The sequence below is a fragment of the Ctenopharyngodon idella genome, chromosome 6 (assembly GCF_019924925.1).
Source record: "Ctenopharyngodon idella isolate HZGC_01 chromosome 6, HZGC01, whole genome shotgun sequence".
NCBI classification, from domain to species: domain Eukaryota; kingdom Metazoa; phylum Chordata; class Actinopteri; order Cypriniformes; family Xenocyprididae; genus Ctenopharyngodon; species Ctenopharyngodon idella.
The window spans coordinates 19,096,500-19,118,993 of NC_067225.1; the positions used below are offsets into that span (position 1 = coordinate 19,096,500).

The 22,494-nt window shown below is 36.4% G+C and overlaps 2 protein-coding genes across 2 annotated transcripts in view; one reads left to right on the plus strand and one right to left on the minus strand.

Moving 5' to 3' along the window:
- Positions 1-216: 216 nt before the first annotated feature.
- lrrc40 (leucine rich repeat containing 40) lies at positions 217-7,215 on the plus strand. The gene is made up of 15 exons (XM_051897126.1): positions 217-449; positions 748-929; positions 1,271-1,344; positions 1,441-1,570; positions 2,340-2,463; positions 2,549-2,691; positions 2,786-2,958; positions 3,404-3,494; positions 3,618-3,663; positions 3,785-3,893; positions 3,973-4,080; positions 4,176-4,286; positions 4,623-4,700; positions 6,247-6,432; positions 6,653-7,215. The coding sequence occupies exons 1-15, from the start codon at positions 305-307 to the stop codon at positions 6,756-6,758; spliced, it is 1,806 nt and encodes a 601-aa protein (XP_051753086.1). The 5' UTR covers positions 217-304; the 3' UTR covers positions 6,759-7,215.
- Positions 7,162-22,494, minus strand: part of lrrc7 (leucine rich repeat containing 7) — an 82,342-nt gene continuing 67,009 nt past the window's right edge. Inside the window, 8 exon segments of the mRNA XM_051897125.1 lie at positions 7,162-9,459; positions 12,174-12,248; positions 13,170-13,262; positions 15,630-15,860; positions 16,744-16,869; positions 19,363-19,512; positions 20,649-21,812; positions 21,814-22,366. Of these exon segments, the coding sequence (XP_051753085.1) occupies positions 9,352-9,459; positions 12,174-12,248; positions 13,170-13,262; positions 15,630-15,860; positions 16,744-16,869; positions 19,363-19,512; positions 20,649-21,812; positions 21,814-22,366 (2,500 nt within the window). The 3' untranslated portion in view covers positions 7,162-9,351.

Below are 22,494 nucleotides of genomic sequence, written 5' to 3' on the forward strand. Positions count from 1 at the left end.
TGTTTATCTGGATCTCTAAGTGTCAACGAATCATAAAAGGTTTCAATTATATAAGAAATATTTATATTATTAGAAAAACATCTAAAATATAGTTATTATATTTTAATATTTAATAATACTAATTAATTATTTTTATTTACAAATTTTTATGCCACATGGAAAACTGCTTGCGTTTCTTGGGACTTTTATTTTAAAAATTGGAGGCCATGTTTAGGTAAGTATGTTATAGTTTATCATAGTTTACTTCACATCACTACAACCCCATTCACGTTTACAGGTATTTTAAACGCATAACGTCGCATTCATGTCTCGTTTCAAAAGAGGAGGACATGTGGACTCTAGAGCAGGATTCAGACAGGAGAAAGAAGACTGTCCTGTCCCATATGGATTACTGAAAGCTGCTAGAAAGAGCGGACAACTCAATCTATCCGGGCGCGGTCTAACTGAAGGTAACAGTACTGGAACTGCACTATTCGACTTCGGTGCACTAACCTCACAAAAAGCACCATATCAACCATAATTTGTTGCGCCGACATATAGTACTGCAGATATGACATTTGTCATTAATGTCATGGAAAAAGAAATGAAAATGACAAAGATTTTGTTTAATTTTCTTTAAAAAAAAGTTTGAATGAGATCTGTCATTACTTACAGTAAAAACGAAGTGGTATCTTGGGGGAAAACCATGTTTACCATGGTGAGTTTTGTACGATTTTACATTAAGTGTGATGATGTATTTGGGTTCAGTTCCTCAGAGTGTGTGGAGGTTGAATATAGACACACCTGAGGAGGCTCAGCAGAACGTGTCATTTGGAGCTGCAGATCGGTGGTGGGAACAGGCAGATTTGACTAAACTTCTGCTGTCCTCCAACAAACTCCAGAGTCTCTCTGAAGACGTCAAACTCCTCCCTGCCCTGGTTGTCTTGGATGTAGGTTTACACATATATAATTTTGTTTGAGAGTATTATTACAAAAAGCCCTGTATGACAACACTTTTTATTCTATTTATTTTGTCTTAAATATAATAAATATAAAGGACATAGATGGCTACTCTACTAGGGTTAAATCAATGTAACATATATTATATTATGTTATATTATATTATATATACAGTGGGGTCCACAAGTCTAAGACCATTAGTAAAAATATTTATATACAAAGTATCAGCATAACTTTTGAGTGAGTCAAACTGAAAAATGTAAAAATTGTCCATGGAGATTGAGGGTGTAAATTTTAATTAATTTGTAAATTTTTTTTTGCCTTTTTCCAGATTCATGACAATCAACTAAGTTCACTACCAGATTCTATTGGAGATTTAGAGCAACTACAGAAGCTCATATTGAGGTACTGGTGGAGGCAACACTGTGTATGAAGCAATATATATAGCCTACCTAATTTAAAGTGTAGACCTTGTGCCATAATACCTGGTCCTCTCTGCAGTCACAATAAACTGACGGAATTACCTTTGGGTCTTTGGAAGCTTACAAACCTGCAATGTCTGCATCTGCAACAGAATCTGATCAAAAAGATTCCTCTGGATTTGGGGCAGCTGGTTAATTTAGATGACCTTGTAAGTGACTGACCTTTTGTCTTGACCAGCAACAAACTACAGTATATGGCATATAACCTTCCAGCAGCATCAAAAAAGCCTAGTTCCTCAAATAATGTTAATATCTCTGTTTACATAGATGTACACAACCAGGTTTGGGGTCGGGAAGAGTTTTTTTTTTTTTTGTCTGTTTTTTATGATAAGTCTCTTATGCTCACTAAGGCTGCATTTATTTGATGAAAAATATAGTAAATACAGTTTTTTTTTTTTTTTTTTACAATTTTAAAAAACATTTGTTATTTAAATATATTTTAAAATGTAATTTATTCCTGTGATGTCAAAGCTGAATTTTCAGCATCATTACTCCAGTCTTCAGTGTCACATGATCCTTCTAGAAATCATTCTAATATGCTGATATTCTGCTCAAGAAACATTTCATATTATCAACGTTGGTTTTTTTGTAAACTGTGATGCATATTTTGCAGGATTATTTTTAATAAATAGAAAGAACAGCATTTTATTTGAAATATAAACCTTTTGTAACATTATATATGCATTTACTCTCACTTTTGATTTTTTTTTTTTAGTGAGAATTTAATGTGTCCTGGCTGAATATAAGTATTCTTTCAAAAAATATCTTGACCCCTTAACTTTTAAACAGTAGTGTACATCAGAAATAATCCATTGCAGTATGATCATTTGTTATATCTTAGAAATCGAAAAAATTGCTGTGAATGATGTACTATAGTATTCCAATTATTTAGTTCTTTCCTGCTCTTCCCTCTAAAAGGATCTCTCCAATAATCATCTAATGGATATTCCAGAAAGCCTAGCAAACCTGAAAAGTCTTGTGAAATTGAATTTGTCCTGCAACAAGCTCCAGAGTCTCCCTCCTGCCATCAGTGAAATGAAAAGTATGTTTCGACAGCAATAGACTTGATGTGAATCATGTGTATTATTTAACCCGTGAACTCATCCTTCTTTTATTAACCCTCACAGACCTGAGAATGCTGGACTGTTCGCGGAATCAAATAGAGAGCATTCCTCCCGTCCTGGCTCAGATGGAGTCCCTCGAGCAGCTTTACTTAAGACACAACAAGTTACGATATCTTCCCGAACTGCCCTGCTGTAAAACACTCAAAGTAAACCTAAACCAAAACCACTGATGTGGAAAGAATAAGTTATGAATGTCTTAAAAAAGAAAGACTAACACAAGGCTTGTTTGTATGTTTAAAGGACCTTTTTTGTGGGAACAACCAGATCGAGGTGTTGGAGGCAGACCATTTGAAGCACTTGAGTGCTCTGAGTTTCTTAGAGCTCAGAGATAACAAGGTGAAGAGTCTTCCTGAAGAAATAACCCTACTGCAAGGCCTGGAACGCCTGGATCTTACCAACAATGACATCAGCAGGTGCTGGACATATGTTATTGCATGTATACTTTAACATTTGAGCCCTGATAAGATTTAAGAATTATTATATCATAAGATTAGAAAGCACAGTGTAAAAATTATTTTTTGTAGAATAAAGTGATAGTTATTTACTCGGTTCATATCGGTCCAAACATGTATGACTTTCTTTATTCTGTTCCCTAACACCGTTCAATGACCAAAAAAGGATAGTTATCTTATGACTTACAGAGATAGTGATTATTAAATAAATGAATGAATGAAAATTCTGTCATTCTTTACTCACCCTTATGTCTTCCTCTATTTTCTGTGGAACATAAAAGAAGAGATTTCAAGAAAAGTCAGTGTTTTTTTTTTTTTTTTTTTGTCCATACTATGGAAGTCAATGGTCAACAGTCTTCGAAATGTCTTCTGTTGTCATACAAAGTCTCTCTGTTCTGTGAAACAGTCTGCCATGTGGACTTGGCGCATTACCTAAGCTGAAGTTTTTGGCTTTGGAGGGCAATCCACTGAGGACAATCCGCAGAGACCTTCTGACTGTGAGTGTTCAACATATCACAGCCATACACAAATTTCTATCCTTTTTCGTTCTTATTAATCTCAGATACATCACCGGAAAAGTCTGAAATGCATCAGAAAGTGTTACAGTATCTTCTTTGCAGAAAGGCACTGGTGAACTCCTAAAATATCTCAGAAGTCGAGTACAAGGTATGTCTAACATCAATAGTATAATATCATTTTTAAATTATCATTGATTTATCCATTATGAAAAAGACAAAGAAGGTTCTTTGTAACATCACTGTGGGTTTTTGTCATGTTTGAAATGTAGAGCAACCTGATGGGGGCTTGAAAGAAGAGCCAAAAACAGCAATGACTCTCCCAAGCCAAGCTAAAATCAATGTACATGCCATCAAAACTCTGAAAACACTAGACTACAGGTAACAAAAAATCCTCATATACAACTTTGAGACCAGGAATTTGTGTATTTAACAGTGAAGATTTGCCATTTTTTCTTAGCGAGAAACAGGAGGGATCCATTCCCGATGAAGTGTTTGACGCAGTTGACGATAGTCCTGTGGCCAATGTAAACTTCAGCAAAAATCTGCTGACGGCAGTTCCACCTAGGTACAGCACAGCCATGGCCATTCCAGTTCATTAGAAGGCGTTATAGAGATTTACTGAACCATGCTTAGTTAAAAGTATTCTCTCATTTCCTGCAGAATTATGGAGTTAAAGGACACCCTGGCTGACATTAATCTTGGGTTTAACAAGCTAACGACCATTCCAGTGGACTTTTCCGAACTGAAACAGCTGCTACATATAGATCTCAGGTAATCCTTAACTAGTATTGTGCCTTTTTAAGGCTCCGATTTCAAGATTTCATTCTCCTACGTAATTCAGTGGTTCTCAATTGTTTTTGTCACATCAGCAACATTTTACTGCTTTTGATAGTGTTGTATTTCTAAGATGGCACAAAGGAAAAAACAACTAATTATCTTGTGGCTGGTAAATTCTAGATCGATCAGATCTAAATTCTAGAGAGGACAGATCTGACTTCAGATATTTTGTATTCTGATAAATTTTGCATTAAAGCAAAATGTACATACTTAACGAATATGATTCTGAATGAAATACTGAATATTTTTTTTTTTTTTTTTTTTTTAAAGAAACAATCTATTGACCTCACTGCCAATGGAGTTGGAAGGCTTAACCAAGCTGCGGAGTGTTATTTTGTCTTTTAATAGGTACGTTCTAACATTACCACTCTCACAAAATTGTAACTAAATATATAATATCACTGTTGCTGTGTTTGTTGTGGTCTAAATTATTATTTACTAGGGATGTAACGATACCCTCATGTCACGTTTCGATACATATAATGATACGATATTGCGATACTTCAAGACGTATGGTAAAAGGTTAACAAAAAATTAACTGTTGATTAAAATGCTAAATTTGGTATTACATTGGGGGTGGAAATGAATAGGCTTGGATTTGGTGCTGGTAACCCAATGCACAGGACAATGTTATAGCAGAATAAAAATATTTCATGATTTTGAAGCTGAAAATACAGAAAAATATGAATATTCTTGCACTCTGTCATTGACTAGATTCACTACCAGTCAAAAGTTTGGAAACATTACTATTTTTAATGTTTTTGAATGAAGTCTCTTATGCTCTTTAAGGCTGCATTTATTTCATAATAAATACAGAAAAAACAATAATATTGTGAAATATTATTACAATTTAAAATTATGGTTTTCTATTTTAATATACTTTAAAATATAATTTATTTCTGTGATGCAAAGCTGAATTGTCAGCATCATTACTCCAGTCTTCAGTGTCACATGATCCTTCAGAAATCATTGTAATATGCTGATTTATTATCAATGTTGTTTTATAACCTGTGATACTTTTTCAGGATTCTTTGATGAATAAAAAGTTAAAAAATATCAGCATTTATTTAAAATAGAAATCTTTTGTAGCAATATACACTACCGTTCAAAAGTTTGGGGTCAGTAATTTTTTTTCTTTTTTTTTTGAAAGAAATTAATACTTTTATTCAGCACGGATGTTAAATTGATAAAAATTGATAGTAAAGATTTATATTGTTAAAAAAGATTTATATTTTGAATAAATGCTGTTCTTTTTAACCTTTTATTCATCAATGAATCCTGAAAAAAGTATCACAGGTTCCAAAAAAATATTAAGCAACACAACTGTTTTCAACATTGATAATAACTGAGTATCAAATCAGCATGATTGCTGAAGGATCATGTGACACTGAAGACTGGATTAATGATGCTGAAAATTCAGCTTTGCATCACAGAAATAAATTATATTTTAAAGTATATTAAAATAGAAAACCATAATTTTAAATTGTAATAATATTTCACAATATTATTGTTTTTTCTGTATTTATTATGAAATGCAGCCTTGATGAGCATAAGAGACTTCGTTCAAAAACATTAAAAATAGTGATGTTTCCAAACTTTTGACTGGTAGTGTATATTTAAAATAATGTAGGCCAATTTTTTCTGGTAACAAGACATTTGGCATTATCAGGACCCACAAATATTCCCCCTTTGCATTATTATACATTATATTCAACATTATATATAGTTGTTTAATGCAGTACTGACACTAAAACTCTGTAAACTTGAATTTTTTCTTACACAGTAATTTTCATTTTGGGTGAACTACACGCAGTACATATTGTTGCATTTTTGTATTGTGATATATTGTGATGTGCTATATTGTTATACCCCTATTATTTACATTTATCTTTAGGTTCAAGTCATTCCCAGATGTGCTGTACCGCATCTCATCCCTTGAGACCATTTTAATAAGTAACAATCAAGTTGGAGGCATTGATCCTGTCCAAATGAAGACCCTAAATAGGCTGTCTACTCTGGATCTGTCCAACAATGATATCATGCAAGTGCCACCAGAACTTGGCAACTGTACCAGTCTGAGGTGAGGTTGATGTTTCCTTCTGATTCTAGCAAACTGAGGACTTTAGTCTGGGTAGAATCCATATTTTAATGAAAACGAGGCAGTGAGAACAAACGTACAGTCTGTTCAACTGTAAAGCTACCTTTCCAATTAGACAAAAACTCTGGAAAACAGATTACTATTAACATGACAAAGAGCCTGTTAGTGTAACATGATCATATGATTTATCTTATGTCTTTAGGGCTCTAATGCTTGATGGGAATCCTTTCCGTAATCCAAGAGCTGCGATCCTTAGTAAAGGAACAGACGCTGTCCTTGAGTATCTCCGAAGTCGTATTCCAACATAATTTTCACGTTTAATGTAAATTCAACCATTGGTGATAAACGATCAATTCTTGTGCCATAATACTGATATTTGCACTTCCTGACCGTATAAAAAATACAAGAATTTCAAGATAAATACAAGAATTTCCTGCCACTTGTTTTAATTCATCTTAACTGCCACTTTATCCTTAAAAGTGACATTGTAAAATTATTACAGAATATTGTAATGACATTGTTTATAAATAAACCGTTGGCATGCTTTGTAATGAAATTAAGACAAAAGGCAATCAAATTAACAAAAAAAAGTGTGTTCAAGTTTTAAACTTTATAATTGCTTTTCATTGTGAGTGTTTATATAAATGATAAAAAATAAAGTTTTGTTTATTGTGTTTTATCGTCTATAAAGGACCACAGAATGACCAGTAGTAACAATAGTGACATTTTTATTATTTGTACAATAAAGATACATTATTCAAAACACCTCTGAGATACTGAAAAAATTCTGTACTCCAAAGCCGAAAATGGCTCCAATATTTGCTGAACAGCATTGGACTTTCTTCTCCTTTTTATACAGGTTTGTTATTTTAATTTTTTGTAACTAAAATTTATTTTAAATATGTACATATATCATCTGCAAAATGCATTCTAGACACAGAATATATGTCATCAATTACATATTTGCGGTAATACAGAAAAAAATTGGAAGGAGTAAACTTGCATGTGCAAATAAATGATATGATAAATTGTCACTAATTCTTTTGAACTAAATTGAATAATTTATTCTAGATATAATTACTTTTTGCACAAAAATGAAACGGCATTCAAGTTCAGTAAGTCTTAATACTGCAGAAAGCTTTAAGTACATTCACAATCTATTGGAATAAATTATTTAAATGTCTCCATTCATAGTTATTTACATCAATACTGCAATTAGACTGAATAGTACCATATATTACCTTTTATATTCAATAGGTCTTTAAACACATACAAAAAATGACCATTTGTATATTCATATACATATATGTTTATGACACAAATTCACAATTACTTTAGAAAGAATTGTACATATTTGTTTCTAGTGTTTCCTTCCCTCACAATCTAACTCTCGGTCCATACATTGGTTTTGTGTTCTTTATAAAATTTAATAATTTGAGCATAGCTAATATCAATATATTAGAAACCATTATCTGAAAACATTTAGTAAAAATAATCATTATCAAATGTTCTTTCACAATAGTATTTGAACAATTAATTGCATCATCCATAATAATCTTTAATACTCAACAATCTTTCTCTGAAGCTAAATGCAGTGGGTGTTGTGTCGGGGTCTTTCAGAGTGCATTTCGGTCTTGAAACTCTCCCTTCTAAATGCTACATTTTTAGCAACATTTGAAACATGCCCAGGATTTTTTGTTCTTTTCTTTTTTGGGGGGGGAGGAATATTATGGCACTGTTTATCACAATGATGACTGATTTAAAAGGGGGGAAAAAATGCCAAAAGAGATGTAAAACAATGGGTATGTTAAAACAGTTTGTCCGAAACACATAGACCCCTAATAAGCATCCTAATAAAACAAGTTTAAGAGTGAAAGCATGCTCTAATCAGTAAAGCCTTACATGTGTACACTGTATTTAGTCTGTTTTATTATGACAGGAATTCCCTTTGTTGTTCCATTTATTAAAAAAAAAAAAAAAAAAAAAAAAGATTAAAAAACCTTAAAGCAGCATAACAACAACAACAAAGCAACTGGAATTAAGCTTTTTTTCTGCCTTCCACTTTCCACTTAAACTGTAGCATGTGATATGAAAGTACATTTTTTATATAGAAAAGTGTTGCCAATAAACTGCCACATGTGCATGAATTTTCCTGGCAGCAAACGAATTCAAAGAACATGGAAATGTACATTCACATTATAGCGAATGAGTAAGACCCACCCTGATCTGAGCTTGGAAAAATCCATGAATACCAATAGAGGGTGCTGCAGGAAAACCATAAAAACGGAAGAAATATTGCTTAGGGAATCTTTTCTGTCATTTGATTTGTGCAAATACAGAATGTTAAAAGGGGACGTTTTGTTTTCCCTAAATTGTCGTTTTCATGAGAAGGATATCTCTTGTAAATTGTTACAAAAACTCGTCAGTGTGTTAGAAAATCATCAATGTGTCTTTCATTCACATTCTATGCTCTAATCACATTTGAGTTGTAAATGTATATATTTACACAAGGCATTTACAAAGTTGAGGCAGTGTTATGGTGGGTAAATGTCCTTAAAAGCAGATGTGCTTTCATGCTCCAAGATTAAACCGAAAAGCTGCTAGGAAAAATAGGTACAAAATAATACGCCATATAAATAAGCAGGAAAAAATGCACCCACTTACAGCCACAGGCTGAGATAAAGAAGAATATCAACAACATCAACGAAAGATTTCAACAAATGTATGTTCGTGTAGAATGTGTAAGCCATATGTAACGTTATTAGGTATGTCCTCTAGTGTACATTTGGCACTGGAATTTGCCATTGGTCCAGCAATTGGCAAAATTGTTCCTAGATAAAAAGATGATGTACAAGTTCCTGTGTTCCATCTGGGTGAGAAGTCTTTAAGCTATAAAAATATTTATATTGTGCTCTCCCTTAAGATTACCAAGTCCACAGTTTTCGGGAAATTCTTCAGAAGAGACACTGCTGTTTCATGCTCCATGTGTAAGAAACTATGTCCGTTGGCCTGCAATGCAAGAATGAAGCACATGGTAAACCAAATGAACTGGGAGAAGCGGGGAGGGAGGGAGGGAGGGAGCAAGGGGGGGAGGGGGGCAGGAGCAGGCACGGCAGCACAGGAGGGCTGGGAACAGGCCTAGCTCAAAGAGGATAAAGAGATATACACTGTGAGGGAGAGAAAAGAGAGAGATGCACACAGGAGATCATGCTGTAAAAGGAGAGAAGGTGGAAAGAAGCTGGTCTTTAGACTCACTGGATCTGTGGAAAGAGAAGGAGCTGCTTTCTGCAGACGGTTCTAGTGGCGTACACTGACAGCAACACATACAACCAGAGACAGCCCAATAACTTCCCATAAAGTTATTTAGGCACACAGAGCCTGGATTGCCCCTGTATACTGTAGGTACAGGCAGCAATCCCAGGCAGTTTGCTTTTATGGAAAATACACAGACAGATACTGTCTGAATAGCAATTTAGACATGTGCTTTTCTTTGTAGGTTACTGTTACTGTAAGTTTCCTGTTACTGTCCAGAAATAAATCATATACTATATTTTAGGAATATATATATATATATAATTATAAACACACTACAGTTCAAAACTTTGCCGTCAGTTTTTTTATAATTTTTTAATATTAAAATTTGTATTCACTAAGGATGCATTAAAATGATCAAACGTGACAATAAATACTTTTAAATTGTAATAAAAAGTTTCTTTTCATCAAAGAAAGAAAAACACGATTTCCACGAAAAAATATTAAACAACACAACTGTTTTAATTGTTGATAATACTTAGAAATGTGTCTTAAGCACCAAATCAGCACCAAATGGCTGCTTAAAATTCAGCTTTGCCACTAAAGGAATAAATTAAAAATATTTAAAATAGAAAAAAATATATATTAAAAATAGAAAAGTTCTTTTAAATTGTAATACTTAAAAATATTGTTTTTTTTATTGTATTTTTTTTTTTTTTTTTTGATCAAATAATATTTAATTTTTATATATTAATATATATAATTTTTTATAATTTTATATATAACTTTTATTTAAAGTGCCCCTATTATGATTTTTCGAATATTACTTTTCCATGCAGTGGAAAAAAAAGAATAGATTCTGGACTGCTGAAACGAGTCATCAGCAATTCCAGTGTTGCTTTTCCATGTCCTGTTACATACCTACGTAACAATGTAACAAATTTGTACTAAGGTCTTCAGTAGCTGCCTGCAAACAACATCTACTTTTACCCGCCCTCAAACAGTGTAGTTGTAGGTTTGTGTTGTTTCAGTACTGAAAATCCACTTTGCATATCAATGTCTATACAAGTGTTGAGGAATCCTCCGGAGCTGAAATTCAGATATGGTAATGGCAGTTTTGTTTCTGACACAGACTAGGCCATCTGACCAATCAAAACAGAGTAGACTCGTGGAATGGAGGATTTTAGAGAGACTGAGGGTGCTTTCACCCTTGCATTTATGGTGCGCACCTGGGTTCGATTGACGTCAGAGTTCGGTTCATTGGATGATGTGAACGCTGTCTTCCGAACTTAGGTGTACACCCGCGAACTGTACCCGAATTTGCTTAAAAAGGGTGGTCTGGGGTACGGTTCATGTGAACTCCTTTACGGTTTGCTGCTGACTTAATGACTTAATACTAACACAAACGTATTAAATCACGGAAGTAAACCGCTATTTAATGATGTATGATTTGATAAAAATTTGTTTGTGTGTGTGTTTCACTCACTTTCCTGATGAGTGTGACTGACGCACTGCGAGCAGAGAGCTGTATATGTCATTTCTGCTCGCCTTCAGCATTCTTTAGAACATTTGCAGTACATTCGGACCAGATAGATGCAAGTGCCGTTATGTATTGAAGCTTTGGAAACAAAACCAACAGTTCAAAATCAAAAATATAAAAGTGAGGTGAACAAAGCTATGCATTTTGCCACCATCTCCTGCTCCGTCGTTACCAAGTAATGGGGTAACCAGCTGCTGCTTTGATGATGCAAACGCACTGCAGTTCGGACCCAAATAATATAATCTGAACACAGGCACGTGGGGGCAGGAGGAGGGGGAAGCAGTCGAACTCTGGTTCGGACCAGGCAATTGAACCAAGTGTGAATGCACCCTTTGAATGAACCATTTTCAGACTCTTAGAAATGCGGTGATGTCCAATGTATATTATGAGAAAATATTTTTTTTTACCTTTGATGTATGTTAATCTATTGCAGGAGACCTCCAAAACAAAATTAACAACCTTTAAACTAGCATAATAGGGGCACTTTAATTAGTTATTTTATTGGAAGGTGATGGGATACATTTCAGTACACTGGAAAAGACCAGATTCAATCTGCATCAAAGATAAACATAAAATTGAGGTAGTTGGTTGTATTGATTAGTCTTTCACTTATTTACATTCATTTTGTAATATCTGATAAATAAAATTTATAATTCAATGTAAAATATATAATTTTCATGCCATTAAATTGACTTCTAAGACATGTGGCAGCTAAAAATGTTATAACAGTCTGTTCTTTGAAATCAGAGAGGACAATAATGCATGTCAAAGTTGGACAAACATAACAACAGAAGTCCATGCTCACTTGTTTGAGACGCACACACACATACACATTGGACATTTAATGCCACATGCAAAGCCCTCCACTGGCAATGTGGCGGAGGATGCATTGTCGCAACTCTTGGGACAATGTGATGGAGAACAGTGTTACCTTCAGAATTTTGTCCCCTGGTCGTAGAACGTTGGAGGCAGGTCCATCAGGCTGTACCCTAGTAACAAAGATACCCTATAAGTCAAAAGTGATATGAGGTTAGGAACCACATGGTGACTATGGTTTAGAATCTTTGCCGTTTAATCTGGATTTAGATTTTCTTTGGTTTCTCTCTCTCTCTCTCTTTTTCCTCAAAAACACAAAAGTAATTGTAAAATAATTGTCTTTATCTATAAAATTACCATTTACAATTAATAAGTAAATGCAAATGTTAAACTTATATGATTCATTTTTCTTAGTTTTTTTTTTTTTAAAAGTACAGTTAGAGGATCCATTAGTGGCTGTTTTTGTGCTGAAATTAAGGCAGAGATTATAAAGCATACATATTTTAATTACATGTGGGACCCATTAGTATGCACCATGTGCACACATATCAAGTCTTATTATTATTGACATCACATATTAAGAGTCCACCAAACTTTACATCATTTCTTCAGGGCTCACAGGGATTCACCCTCAAAGCAACAATATACAACACAAGCAATCTTTATGCTTTGTTAAAAACCTTATGGGGAAAAAAGAACGACACTTTTTCATGCAAATTGAAACAATTTCTATCTAATCAATATAGTATTAATATACATTCAAGCTACTAACACATGAAACAGATGTAGAATATCCTTTTTTTCCATATACTTAATGAATATCAGCAACATTTGAGTCAAAACACTTTTGTTTTAACTATTACCAAATGTTGCCAAGACATGAAAAGGTTAAAAGGTAATGCAGTCAGCTTGTGTGCAAGGTTGTGCATTGCAGTAGCGCATGTTTCCATGGAAACTCTACTGAGAGACACACTTTGCTGACTGAAGAGAGATAGCTTTGATTTTGTTCTATATAAAGCATCTTTTTAATGCAATTTATGATAACGAAATGCTGAAATTAGCATACTATGTTGTGCTCTGTCCTTTAAAACAGAGAGTGAAATGGTCTTACCATGTCCGAGGGCTTGAAGGGGTTCCCCTGTCCACTGATTCCCCCTGAGATGCTGAAACCAAGGCCAGGGTTCTTCTCGATTCTCACACAGAGCTGTCAACAACATAAATAAAACAGAAATCCGGGTTTTAGGCTAACCCTATATTAATCCACATACATTTGAGAAAACATCTTTTTTCGCTACGTTTTTGGCCTTTCAGCCTTCTGTATTCAAGTTACGAAGAAAGTGTAATGCCTCTTGGAGTTCAAAATGCTTACGCTACATCCTACGCGTTCCGTATTCAACTTACAAAAAAACTGATGCGACGTCAGTTACGCTTTTTTCATAAGTTGAATGTGGAAGGCAGTATTGAGCTTCATACTCTTTGGTCCCGTTCACTGCCATTATAAAGCTCAGATGCGTCAGGATATTTATTAATATAACTCTGATTGTGTTCATCAGAAAGGATGGCTTGAGAGTGAGTAAATCTTGGGGTCATTTTCATTTTAAAGTGAACTAATCCTTTAATGCATACACATTAGGAGTAGTGATTACTGAACACACATACACCCGGAGCAGTGGGCAGCCATTTTTTGCTGTGGCGCCCGGGGAGCGATTGGGGGTTAAGTGCTTTGCTTAAGGGCACCTCAGTCATTTCCTGCCAGTACTGAGACTCGAACCCACAACCTTCGGCTTACCAGACTCCCTAACCATTAGGCCACATCTGCCCAAAAGTTACATCGCCAACTACTGGCCTGGCATGCATAATACAGTGTTTTAAATTGTTTCGCAGCTCCGTGTGAACGAGGATTGTTTTGACAACGTTGTCGTCTGTACACGAAAAAACACGAAGGAAAAACTATAAAACTTTTATATAAAATTTTAACTATAAAGATAACAATAACGATATAGTTCTAAAAATCTTTCTCAATATTAAAGAGTTCATACCACAGCTATAACGATAACAGCACAGAGGAACGATATCGTTGGAATCACTTTCAGAGCGATTTTATCTAGCTGATGAACGATAAAAACATTGGCAGCCAATCAGAATCCATCCTGCTGTAATGAGCTCGAGCATTTAAAGTGACAGACAAAAACGTGCTTAGAATAAACAGAACGATATCGTCCACTGGTGTTTACGTTAATATAGTTATCTTTATAGTTGTCGCCTTTGGCTTGCTTAGTTGGGGACACTTGACATTTGATATTCAACAGTGCTTTGATCTGCCTGCATTGACACTATTCTTTTAAGAGCTGCTGTGCAGCCAAATATTGTACCAGTTATCAATGTAAAGCTGCTTTGACACAATCTACATTGTAAAAAGCGCTATATAAATAAAGGTGACTTGACTTGACTTGACTATAGTTATCGTTCTTGGTGTGAACGGGCCTTTAGTCATTAGAAGAAGATGATTTGAACAAGGAAACACTCTATTAATCAGTCCCTTCAGGATTTCGAAATTCTGCGATCGCTGAATTTATTGCAAAATCAAGCAAACACTGCAATAAAACCATGAGAACACAAATCACCAAGTCCACAAATCACCAACATTCACCATGGATTTAATGTAGAAACACTAACAGAAATGGTCTAATGTTTTCAAGCGCTTTTACAGTAAGTGCTTCACACAACTTTTTCCAGCACTTCAAAGCTTTAAGTATTACCCAATTTGAAAGTTATTTTTAATGTGATGACTAAAACATTATTTGTTCATCCTTCATAGGTTGTCCCCATTTATAAAACTAGTTTAAAAAAGTTTCACAATGTAGGAAAGCAAACACTTATTTAAAAATAAAAAAGACATTAAATTACCACTGTAGTAGATGGCTGCAGAGAAGCACTTATTGGCTTATGAGCCATTGTAATACACACACACACACACATACATATATATATATAGACTTCAGATGCAAGTGCAGTGCCATCTGAAATTTTCTTCTAAAATGAGCATTTTTATCAAGCTTGTATGTTTAGGGTCAGTAATTTCACTCTAATGGCAATGAAAATATATAATTAATAATTTATATTTAGACATTAGGAATGATAGTAATAAAAGTTATTTTTATCTGCATCTCAACTCATACTCAGTGCTTTACTGTCAAGTGCTGGTGCCACCTTCTGTAGAACTTAATGGCACACCGGTGTTACTGCCCTCAAATGTTATTCTGGAGCCCTGCAATGGTTATCAATGCCAGAGAAGTAATAACAATGTTAGAAGAATGTTTGTGGTATATTTTCACTGCGAAACAACAAGAAATGCCGCAAATATTGCCACAAATCTTGAGAAAAGCTGCAGAAAATTCTGTCATTTTAGGCCACAAAAATCAGAAAAAAATCCTGCGAAATCCTGGAGGGACTGATTAATATTCCATGATTGTGGCATGAATCTTGATTGGTCTTCTTTCTTGCTTCCATTTGCATACTGAATTGCAATTGGTCATTTCTGTCTTTGCATTTTTATTCTGATCAATGGTACCTGCTCTGGAAAGCCATCCATGCTCTTCTGGCCTTTAGTCTGGATGAAGCAGCGGGCGCTCTGAGGCCGGGGGCTGGTGGTGGTGATGGGCATGGGCAGAGGTGACTGGTACTGCTGGATGGACACCTTGTTAATGGCCCCCTCATACTGCTGGTCACGGGCCGTCCGGTGGGGTGGGGTGGCTGAGGTTATCATCATCCCCTGTTGTTGATGGGGATTGTGAACGCCAGGCTGTGGGCAAACATCAAGCAAATGTTTAATGAATGGTACATACAGCTGGCAAGTGCCTTTATATCATCACAGGAACAAAGACATGTATTAGCTACACAGGCCCTTATGACATTTTGATTTCATTATTTGATGAATTAATTTAATTTTCATTACATTAGACTTTTCTACAAAACACTAAATGTGTCAGCAGAAGCAAAATGTTCCACAATTTTGAGCGACAACCTAAAGACATTCACCAATAGACTGAGGTTGCTAAGGAGACCAAGCAGGAACACGCGTTGTGAAATGAATCACGACAGCAGGTAGTAATTAACCCTGGCATTTGAAAAAATGAACATGGCAATCACGATACAACAGAGGTGTCTATCTCACAGAGAACAGGTTAAGCCAGAGGAAACTTAAAGAGTAGAACATGACAGGGTTTAATACCCAGAGACATGTGGGTGTCTCTCTAAAAACGTATTGTGGAAATAATAAAACTATAATGAGATCCAGACAAACGCAATGAATCATTTTAGTTCAGCACGGCTTAAAAGAAACGGGACCATTTTAGAGGTGAGAAAGTTTTACAGTGATTGCTGAGGATTTATCTTATTATCTGAGACTAGGTAGTGATCATTTTGTTCTACCGAGACAAGGAGGGATTGTGAAAGTAGTCAAATGACATGGGAAACTTGATAAAACTTGATTAAAAAAAAAAATTAAAAAAATGTAATTTTGACAATGTTTTATTTTATATCTCCAGCATTCTGAACACATTCAATAAGGCCTGTTTGTAACAATAATCGCCTTAATGGCTTTTGGAATCTTTGACCAATAAGTACGACAAACAACATGCTGTATCAAAAAATAAATAAAAATAAAAAATAACTTTAATCAGTACCTTTTTGATGACATTCATGTTCTCTGGTGGCACGTCTCTTCGTCCCAGTGAGTATGGGGCCCACTGACTACTTGGGGAAACCACCTCTTGTCCATTATCTAAAATATTGCTCTGTTGTGAAGGTGTCTGAAAGGATATAGTGCTGTCAGCGAGCAGAATTCAAAACAGTGCTCTAAAATTACACTGCCAAAATAGAAATGTGCTCCTTTTAAAGAACCGAGATGCGAGAAGGACACTCCCACAATTATTATCAGCTTACTATGTGACTGTTCCATTCACATGCTTTCTTCAATTAAAGGACTAAATATGTTTTTGGGACTGTTGTTAGCGTTGTTTATTTTGTCCAATTCATTAAAGAACCAATAATAAGTACATAACGGTGCAAAACAAAATCTGTGCTGAAAGCATTTTGAATGGCAAAATTCCCCATATTGCGAGTCAGTTCTTGGCCTGTTGCACGAAACTGGTTTCAGTGGCTACCCAGGAAAGTCTGAGAAAAAACTAAACTCACTTTTTTTTTTTTCAAGGTTAATTGTTTGTTTGGTTTATTGGTGTTCATCGCAATGGTAACTCAAACTGCACGGCTAATTATTTATTTTATTTATGAATCACATATAATTTATATTATACTTATATAAGCAATTATATTTTCACAATTAATATTACATTTTTAAATTAAATTATAAATATATACATGTAAATAAAAGCTTAAAGCTGCAGTCCGTAAGTTTTTCCTCTTTGTCGCCATCTCTGTTTGAAAACTGCAATTGCAGTTATTTGCGGAATTATCAATTTTATGTTGGTTGTGCATTGGCACGGCTCCTCAGCGCGGATGAATCTAATGTTTGCTGTCAGTCACCACATCGGTGATACTGTACTTCAGAATCACAGATTCTACATCTTGGAAGTATGACCAAAATTAGAATTTTCACCGGAAAATGTCATCTGAAGGAGTAAGTAACAAATCTGGCACTTTTGTTCTGACCAATTGAGGGGAAAAAAAGCATAAATAGCTCTGCCAATGGTGATTATCCAATGATCGCTTACCTCAGATCACGCCAAACCGTGCAAATGATTATTATTGTTATACTTTGTTCTCAAATTGTTAATGTTAACAACATCAGCATTGCGGGACTATGTGTATTTAGTGTGTATTAGCTTTACCTGTAGATTTCAATTTCTGTAGCCACTCCGCAGTCCGAAGTCTTTTGCTTTTGACCACGGGTGAATATCCAGTTGTCACTGAAGATTGTCATTTGGACATTTCTGGATTACAATCCACCATCAAAATGATAAGTTTAATTATTTCAGCTGCTGTGAGAAAGCACTATAAATGATCCGCTACCAGTAGCATCCTCATAGCCTACTAGCTGGGACTCGTTCTTTCTGTTTACAGACGTGACGTAATGACGCAAAGACAAACGGCTGCGTGCTCGAATTTCCCGCGGAAAACCACCAGTACTGATTTTATTATAAAACATTATTACAAGCTTACCGTTGTGAATCGGGCTAAAGTAAGGAGATAGTTTTGAACACTGGCTGATAATGTACTTTTAAAAAATTGATTTTGAATCATTTTTAACCAAAAAAAGTTACAGACTGCAGCTTTAAGAAATACAAAATCTTTAAAATTGACTAAGCTTATGTGTTTTTATTTAAGCTCTTTCACAGACAAGACTTAAGCCTAAGTGTGAGTCCACTGAACTCAATTTAAAATGGGTTGGATTTGTTTGTTTGACAACTCTAACCCTACTAAGTTTGTTGCTAACTTTGTGCAACAGGCATCTGAGTGCTAGGTTGTGGCGGATGCAGCAGACTACTGTAATCTGGCATACTTAACCAGAACTTTACAGCATTACTCAACCACTGCAATCCAGAGACTTAGGCTCTTAAAAAAGATGAAAGTACGCTCAACTACACTGTATATACTGTATATCTATAATAAAACTAATTTACAAAGAAGACACATTTGCGTTTAAAGAAATACAAATACTCATGGTACAGAGTTATTTCAGTACCTGGCTAACTTGATTTGAGCAGTTCACTAACCTCTACTTACAATATAGCAATCACCCGTTGGTGAGTAAGTAAATGGAGGTTGGTGAACACAGATATACTACGCTCAGTGGTGGTGTTAATGGTTAGTGAATTCACCTCTGACTGTTTAACTTTGATTCATTGAATTTGATTGTATTTTAGATCAAGAAGGCCTTTCATAAATTTATCTCTACTGTCAGTCACAGATTGCTTTGTTCTGTGAGTTAAAGACAGAGGAAGACTGTAGTGCATAGACCAAACACAAAGACTGAGCACATGCAACAGAAAACACCTATATATGTTTAACATCACAGTGAGAGACAGTGTCTAGCCTGGAACTCAGAACAGGTGAAGTGTTGGATTAGTGTTAAACTGTGAAATGTGTTAGATGGTCTGCCTTAAGGCTATTATACCATACAACAAAATGTGCTAAAATGATAATATTACCACTGTTCGAGAAGTTAAAGCAGAAGCCGCTCAAAAGAGATAGATCTAAAAAGAAGGTCTTCAATAGAAGATGGTATGTTAATATAAGTTGCACTTCTTCATGCTGAAACTGGGGCTGAAGTCCTTCATACTCACATTTGGTAGAGGTAGCCACTGAGTTGTTTGGTTTTCATGCTTTGTGTTATTGTAAAAGTTTATTGTCATGCTTCTGCTGGCATGCGGTGCAGCATAGCCTCCAGAGTACAGCATGCCGAAGTTTACTGTGTTGTGCTTAAGGACAGCGCTCTGATTGGAGGGAAACAACCACATGACATGAGTGAATGGGTGTGCCACACAGAAAGGTCAAAAGGCTGTGGCTGGGGTACACTGGACTGCACATTGCTGTAACAGAGTGAGTAAGCTTGACAAACAGAACAACAACAGTACGTCATTACCGCCGACGTGACACATTAGTGATACACAGTGGTTACATTTACAGAATATTAATAGCAGCAGTGTGGGACTAAATTGTGTGAACAATGAAGTATGCTGTAGTATTGTATTCCACTTACACAGAAACAAATGCTCACCACCAAAGTTGCATGTACATAACTGGGTGAATCTCAGGAAAGAAATGCCAGGGTCATATTTCACCCCAATTAAAAAGAAAGAAAAAAAAGATATTTTGCAGAAAGAATTTGAAGCCATTTAAGGACCATTACATTTTTTTGCATTGTGACAATTATTTAAAGGTCAATTTTTTTTTTCCAAAATTCCCATTATCGGAAAAGTGACGGAAAAAAAATCTGAGAAGTGAGGAAAAAAATAGTTATAAAAAAAAATCTAATAAAAAAGGCCGATAGCCTTGTGGGCAGCACGCAGACATATGGCGCAGTTGCGCTTCAGGCGTCCCGAATTCATGTCCCGGCTCGAGGACCTTTCCCAATCCCGTCCCCCCCTCTCTCTCCCACTGGCGTCCTGTAAAAAATCTACACTGTCCTATCAAATAAAAAGCAAAAAAAAAAAAAAAAAGGCAAAATGATCAAAAAAAAATGTTTTTGAAAAAGGGAATGGTTTGCTTGAATTTTATGAAAATAATGTCAAAATGCACAAAAAATCATAATGAAAAAGCTTAATTTTCTTTACGCAGAATATAATTTCCTTTTCGTTACTTTTGATTTTGGAGTGAAATATGTCCCAGACGTTTCTTGATGCATAACATGAGATTTACCCAACTGTTCACATGTCTATACACTAAAAAGTGGCCTTCATTTAAGCTTTGTCTCTAATATGTAAAACAAACATATTATGCAAAACCAAGATGTAGTTATTTAATAATCTAGTAAAATATTCTATAGTATAATATTCTTGAAAATACTGAGCGTTCACATAAATTCCAAGCTAACAAACACTTTGTAGAAGAAAAAGCAAAGCTTACTCACCCGGTCTAGCCTCTTCGCTTCTATGTGTCTAAGCAGCTGCTGTCTCCAATCTACTGGCATTTTGGAGGTCGGGTCCTCTTGTTTTTGAGGGACAGGTCTCAGCTTCATGTCAGCCTCAGGGCTCTTCTCAGTGCATGTACTAAGATTGTAATCTGAAGGCATTTTCTCCAGCAGTGCAGCCATGGTGGGTCGGGCAGACACTGGCCTTGCCTGAGATGCCCCGTATGTCTCTGTGCTGTAGCTCCGTGCAGACAGGGGGCGACGTTGTGTCAGACTCTTGGTGGGGTAACCCATGATGGGCTTTTTAGGTTCTTGATAAGATGAGTAATCTTCATCATACCTACCATTCCTCTTGTGGAACTGGGTGTCAGCGATGGTAGACAAGCTGTTCTGTTGTTCCAGCATGCTCTTTATCTGCTGAGGCCTGTTGTAGTGCTCTGCCAGCTGCAGCTCTTGGCTCTCAGCTACTCTGCGGAAGAGCGCCATCTCTGTCGAACTTACCAGAGAGTCAGCTCGCCTCAGGAAGCCCGGCCTGGAGCGCTGGGGCTGGACCGAGAGCTGTGGATTGATGGCATCGTCGGTAACTGCAGTCTGAGCAAATGAAAACATCTGTTCCATCGGAGGATAGCCTCGGTAGCCTCTCGGGCTCACAAGTTCCTTTGGTAACGTCTTCCCAGGTTGGTTTACATATTCAGGGGTGTTAGGGAATGGTGGAGGAACTCTCCTCTCCGCTTTCACAACATCCATGGCTCTTTGTGGGTTGAAGCTTTGGTCAAAATGGTAAACTTTCTTTGGGATGGCAGGCTTCTGCTGCTGAGAGCTTTTATTCAAACCGTAGCCATCCAGATCATCGTCCAGCATTGGAGCTGATTGGCTCCTAGACATGCTCTGTTCTAGTGGTACAGGGAGGTCTGCTCTATCAACACTTCCCTGATTTTCTATGCTAGAACTGTAGCTGTCCAAGGGGATGCTGTAAACCTTGTATGACCCAGTATCGATTTCATCTATGCTCTGAGATTTCTTAAATTTCGCTTTTACCTCCCTCATCATTGGCGAAAGTCTCTCAGAACTCTTGCTAACAACCATAGTGTTTCCTTTGTTTGGGTCTTTTCCACCCTGGACATGTGAAAAAATGTTGGGATGACCTCGTCCCGTCCCTGAGTCCTGTTGAGTCCAGAAACCCCCAGGCTCTAGTTGAGGGAAAAGTGCTGGGTAGTTCTCCCATCTCCTGTTCAAAGTCCTTACGGTCAGGATTGGGGCTGTTGCCTGGGGTAATTTCCAACTTGGAAGGGAAAGCTGTCCTGTCCTCGAAGGGACTGGGAGTCCTTGTCCAGTTCTGCCAGGGGTTAGAGGGAGGAGGCACTTCAGTTTCAGGGGTGTTGCGAACTGTGTGGAAAGTGTGTTGCGACTGATCGAGCTCTAAGGGAACTCCCACAATGCGCTCTTGTCTCATGAGAGGCCGTCGCCCATGTGCCATTGAGGCACTCCGGGGCTTTGAGCCTAGCATGGGGTTTCCAGCACTGCTGCTTGGAGTGTCAAGAGGCGTCTCCTCTGAGACAAAACCTGTGTTATCATAGTGGGGGGCATCGTTCCAGCTGTCGAAGGTGTCGCTGAGTGGCCGCCTCTCACCTCGCTGCTGCAGCGTGCTGGAAGGAGGTGTTTCCCTCTGGCTCAGAAGGGGCTTGGTTTCAATGGGCTTTGGGAAAGACTGAGCCAGCCTGTTGACATATTTAGATTTTATCAGTGCACTATATGGAAAGGAAATCTGTACACAAGAACATGGCCATGAGCTGGATATATATAATATTCAATATCAGAAAATTCCAACTCAGACATAGGGTCAATG